The sequence below is a fragment of the Gobius niger genome (assembly GCF_951799975.1).
Source record: "Gobius niger genome assembly, chromosome: 12".
In the NCBI taxonomy this organism is placed as follows: domain Eukaryota; kingdom Metazoa; phylum Chordata; class Actinopteri; order Gobiiformes; family Gobiidae; genus Gobius; species Gobius niger.
In genome coordinates, this window is record NC_136863.1 from 5293910 (window position 1) to 5303887 (window position 9978).

Here is a 9978-nt window from a genome sequence, read left to right on the forward strand (position 1 = left end):
ATGCTGAAATGTGTATCCCAGGTTGAATTTACGCCGAGGCTTCATTTGTGAAACTTTTCAGTCTGGTTTTAAAAATCTTCACAGCACTGAGTTGGCACTTCTTCGTGTTTTTAATGATATTTTTGTCTCAACTGATGCTGGCTCCTCAGTTGTCCTGGTGCTGTTAGATCTGACGGCTGCATTTGATACAGTGGACCACGCAATTCTCCTCTCTTGACTCGAACACTGGGTGGGAATTCGTTGCTCAGCCTTGCAGTGGTTCAAGTCATATTTACTGATGCTTTCGTGCCAATTTTGGTGCATTCGTTTCCTCTCAGGCCCCTTTGTCATGTGGGGTACCACAAGGATCAATACTTGGCCCTTTATTGTTTTCCTTGCACATGCTCCCACTTGGTTCCATTCTGAGAAAACAAGGCATTACTTTTCACTGTAATGCCGGTGACAGTCACATCTATCTGTCTATCTATCTATCTTTGGTGGAGCCGGAAGTAAAAAAAAATCTCATTTAATCCATTTACTTTTTAAATAAAATATTATATATTTATATATTTATCTGAAACTTTATAAATTGAAAAGTTTTAAATGCATTTCACCGTATTGTCAAGTATTTCGTGTTTTTTCTTCTTCTTAAATATCAGTGCCATGGTCGGCAGCTAGCAAATTTTTATTTTTCGTTAAGGGTGTCCTTCTGACACCCTTCAAATGCCTGGAAGTGAACAACACTCGAGCTCTATTAGTCTACTGTCATTAAACACTACCATGTGGCATGAAAAAAAGAATGTCCTCTGCTCCCTTAGACACCACTGTACAAAGTTTTTACAACAGTTCAATGGTAAAAAAAAGTTGATTTGATCTAATGAAGAAATTACCACAAATTCTGTTTCATGATGATAAATGTACTGCAGGCACTGGTATCTTTTGAACTATTGATGAGGTAAAATTGCTCAGTACCCAACGCTGCTGATCTTCTACTTGCTACACATCATTAAAGCTGAGTTTACACCAAAAAGAAGTTAGTTTCTAGTATGAGAATTCTTAAATTTAATTTGTATCGTAAATTTGCCTGTTGTGTGGTTTGTTGAGGAGCTGCAATAAGACTGATGGTCTCTTGTTTTTAGAACATTGCTTCAGTGCAAGAGCAGTTAAAAAATGAAGGTGAAATAACCCATGTTGATTCAATATTGATAATTCTAGTTGATCTGATGTTTCGATGAAAAGTCAACGTTGTATCAACATTCAACATAGTGAGCAACTTTAACACTGTTTCAACATCAGAAATAAATGTTGATTCAACCAAAAACACTGACGCAAGATCAATGTTGATTCAATGACCTTTTGCTATCGGGGCACACGCAATTATTTGTTTCTTTCTCAATTTTTTCTCCCCTATAAGTCGCTTCCTCTTCAACACCTGACCTTGTTTGGATGTGCACACACCTGCATCCTGTGAAGAGAGGACGTAAAAGCACCACGAACGAAGACACAAAATCCTTATCTCAGCGGATTCTTCTTGAGGATTCTTCTTGAGAATTGGAATTAAAGTTTATAACCAAATGGGGACCACCAGCTTCCTGTTGTTGGGCGCTTTGATCGTCGTGTTCCAGGTGAGATTTGTCTCTTGTCACGCCACAACTTGACTTCAGATTTGCAAGCTTGTGGTGGAAAGTAATGAAGTAAATATTTGAGGTACATTTCTTTACTTAAGTACCTTTTATGATCACTACTTTTTACTTATACATTACATTTCAGAGCAGGTATCTGTACTCCACCACATTTTTGGAGTTAAAGTAAAAGTACTGGTCCTAGTCCTATTTTAGACCCAATTTAGACCCAGTTTATTCCTACTTTAGACCTGCTTTTGTCCCGATTCATAATAGTCCTGGTTCAGCCCTGGTGTAGTCTTGATTTAGTCCTGGGCTAGTCCTGGTTTAGACCAATTTCAGATAACGTTTTACCCTGGGTTAGTCATGGTTCAGACCCAGTTTAGTTCTGGCTTAGACCTGGTTTGAGAGTGTGTTAAAATCTTTGTAGAAGAGTAGAAATGTGTCTTAAAGAGGCTAGATGCAAGTTAGCCATTTTGTACTCACTACTGCCACCTCAGGTCATATGTGTAACTGCAGCTTCTATATTAAGCTCGTGCATGACGGCACTTCAGACCCGAAGTAACACCTTTTTGAGTGAAAGTGCAGGATTTTAGAGGCAGTTGTGGTGAACAGAACTGGGCTCATTCTACACATTAGGACATTGTAGGAACATTTAGGGGGAGGGAAATACTTAATTTTAACATTTTTAAACTCTGTATAGTCCCTTTAAGCCGGGTTTTAAAATGGTCAAGCATCTGTGCAGCTCTTATGTGGAGAGGCAGGTCATTCCACACAGAGAAAGTCCTGTCATCTCAAGACCCTTGCAGGGGCATGACGTATAAGAAGCTCAGACAAATACAGAGGAGCATTGCCATGGAGACATTTAAAAAACATAAGCGCAAGCTTAAACTTTATCCTATAATGTACAGGAAGCCAATGAAGAGCAGCTAACACAGGGGAGCTGTTGCTTTTTGGTACCTGTAAGGAGAGGGGCAGCTGCGACGGAGGTGACGAATTAAATGCTGATCAAGACCAATGTACACAGAATTACAATAAACAAGTCGCGAAGTTATAGTAAATGCATGAATGGCTTTTTCGAAGTCACAGGCAGGTAGAAAATCTTTGACCTTGCTGAGAGTTTTAAGGGGGAAAAAGCTTGATTTAGCAACATTATTTATGTGTTTCTGCAATTTAAATTCATTGTCCACACACACTCCCAGATTCCCTGCAAAAGGGTGACAGAAGGAGGCCAGAGGGCTAATGGCACTGTCACAATTGTCCAGGAAATCTGAATTTCCAAATGTTAAAATTTCGGTCTTATCTTTGTTTGATGTCAATGTCAGTTTTAAAGCACATTTAAAAACAACCATAGTTTAGACTTAATAATCCATAACTTCACTTCTTGGCGACAACACAACAAAAGCTTCAAGCCCTTAAAGCTAGACTTTAGTGGCGTGTCAGCAAAACATCAGCATGAAAATGATAACTAACTTTTTGCTTCTCTAAAATCAATCCAGTGAAGATACAGTGAAAATAACAAAGGACCCAAAATGGACCCTTGAGGCACTCCACAATGAAAATTTGGAACACTCCAACAAACAAAATTATTTAATGCACAAGCTATAGAAAATTTACGCGCCGGACCAAACAGTGGTTATATATAAATATAAACAACTCACAACATAAAGTGATCTGATCATTAAAACCCGGCATTACAAACATGTTGGATCAGTTATTTTTTAATGTCATCAGCTAAATTGCAAACACTGCGACCTTCAACAGAGGCCTGTGATATCTGTTACTTTCGGTGACCCCATGATAGTTTCTGTCCAAGCTTTAATTTGGCTACATTAGCGTTAGCATGCTGATCAACTTATCATCTTTTTATTTTGTTTCCCCAGAGTCCAACTACCCTCGCCGGAAAAGCCCCCAGCCCCCACAAGAGGGAAACTGTGAGTCCAAGAACTGTTAAAATAATGAGTTTGATTCACGCTTTATTATTAATCAAACTGTGCCAATATTTCAGGGGGAGGAGGATGTCCCGGTGATTTATTTCCCCAGAGCCACTGAGGGGCTGAAGAGGAGGAAGAGAGAGTGGGTGATCCCACCCATTGACGTGCCCGAACGTGACAATGGACCTTTCCCCAAGGCAGTGGCTCAGGTGAGAAACTGCGGAGGCGTGGCTCAAACCTGGATGCCATTTTGGGTCAAGTTTCTAAGACGCAGTCGGGACACAACTGAAGGTGTTTCTGTTCTTTGTTCATGACGAGTACGGATGGGATTAGTTCATGAGTCCCACACGTTTTTTGGGGGGGGTTTTGTAGAATGATGGATGAATAGATATAAATGTAGTGAATATAAGATGACAGTCATTTGATGTGAGGCTTAAATGATGAGGTTTGCAAAAGGAAGATTAAGTCTATAAACTAAACAGTAAAATGTTTTGTTTTGCTGCTTTTTCTCCTCTAGATCCGTTCAAGCGATGGCAAAGACAAAAAGATCCACTACAGCATCATGGGCCCCGGGGCCGACCAGCCGCCTGTTGGTCTGTTCGTCATGGACAGAGACACAGGCACCCTGTATGTGACCGGGCCACTGGACAGAGAGGTCACATCCGACTTCACTGTGAGTAAAACCAGGCGTTTCAAGCCTTTTAACAGAAAAACAACAACAACAAAAATCTACATTTATCAGTGGGGTGGGGAATACGTACTTGTATTGTATTCGGTTAGCTCAAACCATTAAATCTGTTTAACGCACAATGTAATCCACTCTGACCCAACGTCCTCGTCAAAGTTTCAGGTTTTCAGTCTTGATTCTCGTAAAAACATTTCTCTCTGTCTGTAGTTCATGGCTCACGCTGTGGAAGAGGGCTCTAGTTTGGCTGAGAACCCCATGGAGATAAAGGTGATCGTGATCGACATGAACGACAACAAACCCATCTTCACCCAGGACACGTACATGGGACAGGTCTCGGAGTCGTCACCCCTCAGTAAATACAACTAATTACCACGTTTTGTGGTTTTGAATGAACGTTTATTTCTGCTAACCTGGCTAACGCCATGCTGCTGTGTGCGCTCTAATTATTTCGAACTGCACAACAGCCTGGAGACCATGGCCCAAATTTTCCGGTGGATTTGGGAACCAATCACAGAACGAGGAGGGACGGCAAGACGATGATGCGCTATTCGAAAGCTTGTAGTTTATTTACGGATTTAAAAAAAAGTTTATTTACGGATCCAACATGACAGCAGCAGACGCGATGCTATTGTTCGATCAAGCTTTAGACCTTGTTCTAAATAATTTAGCTCAAAAGTTTACAGCGGGTACGTCATACGTCATCTCATACAATGATACGATTGGCCATGGCTACGTGCAGACGATGAAAGACTTTTTTTTCCTTTTTCGTATCGCCCAATAAACGAGTATGGACGATCGTAAACCACACCTCTCCTACGAGAAAATGAACTGGTGGTCCCCAGACTAAATATCACTTGTGATTTTAGTCTGGTGTTAGCCAGGCTATATTTCTGCACCAAAACTAGAGCAACACAAAAAATCGCAGACAATGACAGAAAACTTGCAATGCATCTTTTCCTCGACAGCAAAGGATTCGATTTCACATCCAGTTTGTTTTAATCCCTATTCCCCTGCAGTGTTTCGTCTTTAGTGCATTTTCCTTTGTTTCCCTACAGTGCCGTGTCCGATAGTGTGATTGTGATATAGATACAGACGGCATCTCTGGAATCGCCCATATATGGTCATGTTCGATAACAGTTAAGGGGGAAAACAATTTGGAGAAAAATGTAAACTTTCTCTGATTATTCAAAAAGTACTTTAACAAATGCTGAATTATGAATATACTTTTCTACTAAGTAAAGATACAAAGACATGGAGAGGAGCAAAGTGGTTCAACTGCCCATAAATACATATTGAAAAAACGGAGAATGCTAGCATGATGCTACATGTTAGCAACGTGCTAATGCTAACGCTACCGAGTGCTTGCTATGACTGCCGTTTTTTCACAATTTGCTGTGAGAAAATATCCATATGGGTCCGATTTAGACTTGACTTTATTTATGTGTGATAAATAAGTTCAAATTCCACCAGAAAAGGACTAGACAGAGTGAGATTCAATTCTAAAGATTCTATTTTCCCCCTTGGCGAGGCCAGGCCTCAACTTCACAATACATTTTTCAAAACCGTACAGCTTAAATTGTATGTCTTTCTGCTGTTTGTAGATTTTGAGATCCTGCAGGTGAAAGCCACAGATGCGGATCAGGAGGGGACATCGAATGCAGATGTCCGCTACAAAATCATCAACCAGGAGCCGAAATCTCCAGCAGAAGACATGTTCGCCATCAACCCTGTGAACGGCTTCATCCGCGTCAACGCCAAAGGGCTCGACAAAGAGGTACGGACTGAGAATCTGTCTCTTACACAGAATCGACCACAGCTTTCTACAAGAGAGCAGGTCGTTCATTTTAAGGTTCATCTTTAACTGACTGTGGATCTTGTTTCTACAGAAAAACCCCAACTACACTCTGGAGGTGCAGGCAGCGGATATGGAGGGAGAGGGACTGACCGGGTTCACGACAGTCATTCTCACAGTGACGGGCAGCAACGACAACGCCCCGATCTACAACCAGACAGAGGTAAAGGTTCTAGTTTAATCCTGGTCTAGGTCTAGTCCAGTCCTGAGGGGTATAAGCTGGTTTAGAGGGTTTCCCACGGTAAGTCTACCATTACCTCTGGTTTTGCTGGACTTGTGGCTGACGCAGATTGTAGATGACTACATGAAAAAGGCTTTTAGGCCTATATCGTTCACATAATACTGTGAATGTTGCATTGAAGCTGTTTGCTCAGACTTGTGCTGTTCATGGCATAAGACCTTTTAGGGCTTGGACTTAAACTTTTAACTCCCATCTGAACATGTTTTCTCCAAATTCTCCAAATCTAAAAGCTTCTACAAAAAATAGTGACCAAAAAAAGTGACAAAAATGACAAAAGCTCAACAAAAAAAGTGACAAAAGAGCAACAAAAAAGTGACAAAAATCCAGCAAGAAAATGACAAAAATCCAGCAGATAAAAGACAAAAATCCAGCAGAAAAAAGACAAAAATCCATCAAAAAAGTGACAAAAATCCAGCAAGAAAATGACAGAAATTCAACAGAAAAAAGACAAAAATCCATCAAAAAAAGAGACAAAAATACAGCAGAAAAATGACAAAAATCCAGCAGAAGAAAAGACAAAAAAAGAGCAGCAAAAAGGTAATAAAGTGACAGAGCACAAAAAAGTGACAAAAACACATAAGGGAAATAAAAAGTGACGACAATGGCAAAGAGGAGAGAATGGATTTGGTTTTGGTGGGTGGTAAGAGGTTAAGGTTAGGGTTAGAGTTAGGGTCTTACTGTATGTCTTATCATATTAAGCACCTGCAAAGTGCTAACACACATTATTCCTAGGCCTGTCATGATAACAAATTTGAAGTTCAATACATTGAGGCAGGAAAGTATCACGATAAACGATATTATTGACTCTAACGATACTCGATACTGTCGACTCTCAGGCATGAAAATGACAGTAAACCTTATTTGTAAAAGTGCATCATCGTATCCTAAAATACCACACAAGCTGCAATAAACATTGAATAAACTGTAACCCAATCTGCTTCAGTTAAAAAGAATAAATAGGGGGGAAATGCTAATAAATGTACAGACGATAAACATCAAGCCTAAAAACATATAGTTTATCTGTTATTTATTGAATGATAAGTCGATATAGTAATTATCATGACAGCCCTAATTATTCCATTGCGTAGCTAACCCTTAGGCACAAGTTATTACACATTGTTGCAAAGCCCATTACATTGTACTAAATTTGGCAGTACAATGTATCAAGGATACTGTAAAATAAGGTGTTACCAAAAAGTCAAATAGATTTAAAGGGGTTAGATGCAAGCTAGCCGTTGTATACTCACTACTGCCACCTCAGGTCATACGTGTAACTGCAGCTTCTATATTAAGCTCGTGCATGACGGCACTTCTGACCCGAATTAACACCTTGTGACAGTGAGTGGCAGTGCAGGATTTTAGAGGCAGTTGTGGTGAACAGGTTTGAGCTCTTTCTACACACTAGGACATTGTTGGAACATGTAGGGGGAGGAAAATACATAATTTGACTTTTTAAAACTCTGTATAGTCCCTTTAAAGGAATAGGCCACCGTTTTTACATACTAAAATATGTTCTTACCTCACTTTAGCCGAGTTAATATATCCCCGTCTGGTCTTTGTCCGCGCGCTCTGTCACGCAAACGGAGCACATACGCAGCCTCTCCCACATGTCATATAGCTCCGAAAAAGCTCACGATAGAAGCTACCAAGCTCTTCCACGTGTTCCCTATTTAAATAAAGTTACGTGAAGTGTTTTCATGCGAAGTATATTTACACAGAAATGTAACATGTCGATTTTATAAGCAAATAAAAAGGGGGACTATATTGTGAGGCGTAATGATACGAGGAGTAAAACGTCTGCGCAGTAACTCCTAAAGGTTATTGACGGAAGTGAGCGGGGGGAGTCTTTAGGAGTTACTACGCGGACGCTTTGCTCCTCGTATCATTACGCCTCACAATATAGTCCCCCTTTTTATTTGCTTATAAAATCGACATGTTACATTTCTGTGTAAATATACTTCGCATGAAAACACTTCACGTAACTTTATTTAAATAGGGAACACGTGGAAGAGCTTGGTAGCTTCTATCGTGAGCTTTTTCGGAGCTATGTGACATGTGGGAGAGGCTGCGTATGTGCTCCGTTTGCCTGACAGAGCGCACGGACAAAGACCAGACGGGGATATATTAACTCGTCTAAAGTAAGGTAAGAACATATCTTAGTATGTAAAAACGGTGGCCTATTCCTTTAAGGAATTGATGCAATGGAAATCGCAGATTATTAGAATTGTTGAAAGTAGTAGAAAATTGCAATGCAGCACTGATTTCGTGGCTTGATTTTGCTTTGATAGTTGGGTTGGCTTCTTATGGGTTGCTCGGCTTAATTAAAGGATGGGTCAAATAAAGAGAACACATTTCCCTTCTGGGACAATAAGGGACCTAAACGTTCCTCTCTAACCCTCTGATCCAGCCTCAGAGTCAAGGCACAAGGTCGACTTTGCCTCCAGTCTCTTCACGTCTTGCTCTTATGTCTCAGTTTTCAGCCACTGTGATAGAGAATAAGAAGGATGCTCTGGTGGTGGTGATGTCGGTCACGGATGAAGACGACGCCGACACTCCGGCCTGGAACGCCAAATTCACCATCGTTGACGGCAACAAAGACGGGCTGTTCACCGTGTCAACCGGCGCCAACAAACAAGAGGGCATCATCACCACAGCTGAGGTACTGATCACACTTCAATAAAGAGCCCTTTTACGGCTACACTACAAGCAGATCATTTTCATATTGAACACTTCTCCCTGTCGCCTTTAGGGCCTGGACTTCGAGAAGATCCCCGTCCACACTCTGCTGGTGGCTGTAGAAAACGAGGTCCCCTTCGCCGTGGACCTCCCCACCGCCACCGCCACGGTCAAGGTCACTGTGCGTGACATTTAACTGTTGTCATCAATGTTGGGGAACTTGTAGGCACCATACAAGCCGGTATAATTATTCTTTAATTCTGTATTTTAGTGTGGAGGTTCTTTATCACTGTGGTAAAGGGAAAAGGTTAAATGCATAGGGATCACTGCGGGCGGGGAGTGAGAGCTTCTGTGGTCAGTGCAGAAACATGGTGACGCCTACAGGTGAAGTGAACCAGAAGAAGAGAGCTGAGAAAGAGCTGAGTCTGGCAAAAAACAATAAAATTTGCTCCATCAAATAAAGGGGAATTGAAGAATGCACTAGGTGATATGTAATGAATTATGTTTTTGACAAATAAAGGATTATGCATTGGATTTCTTTGACTGGACTGCTGTGTTTCTTCTGATTTCTTCTGATTCTATCCATTGGATAAGTTTTTTACACAACACCGTCAAACTGCACTGAGAAAAATAAAACATTGGCTTAATCTGAAAAATGTATAGTATAATTTACATCTGCATTTTACTAGTTGTTCATAATGATAACAAAAATAAAAGTTTTTTTTTAATTTACTCTCATTCTAAAAAAGAAAATCCAAACAAACCCTAACCATTTGTAGGTCATGTGTGTCCCAGTTCCTCTGAGTCGTGGTGGGTCATGATGGACCATGACAGATGTGGACAGGACTGTGGTAGATCTACTTTTACTTTGGAGAAAATAGTTACTATAGTAACTGTTGAAGAAATGAACCTCATGAGCTTCTTCTGTGACATCTGTCCACATCAGTCCTGCTGCACCATGACTCAGAGGAACTGGGACAAACATG

At 40.7% G+C, this 9978-nt stretch overlaps 1 protein-coding gene across 1 annotated transcript; it reads left to right on the plus strand.

Annotated features, from left to right (window-relative positions):
• Window positions 1-1516: 1516 nt before the first annotated feature.
• LOC306971006 (cadherin-1-like) lies at window positions 1517-9188 on the plus strand (the record flags this gene model as incomplete). The annotated part of the gene is made up of 9 exons (XM_079567132.1): window positions 1517-1604; window positions 3485-3535; window positions 3610-3744; window positions 4053-4208; window positions 4431-4575; window positions 5825-5997; window positions 6110-6238; window positions 8790-8975; window positions 9066-9188. The coding sequence occupies exons 1-9, from the start codon at window positions 1554-1556 to the stop codon at window positions 9186-9188; spliced, it is 1149 nt and encodes a 382-aa protein (XP_079423258.1). The 5' UTR covers window positions 1517-1553.
• Window positions 9189-9978: the final 790 nt, after the last annotated feature.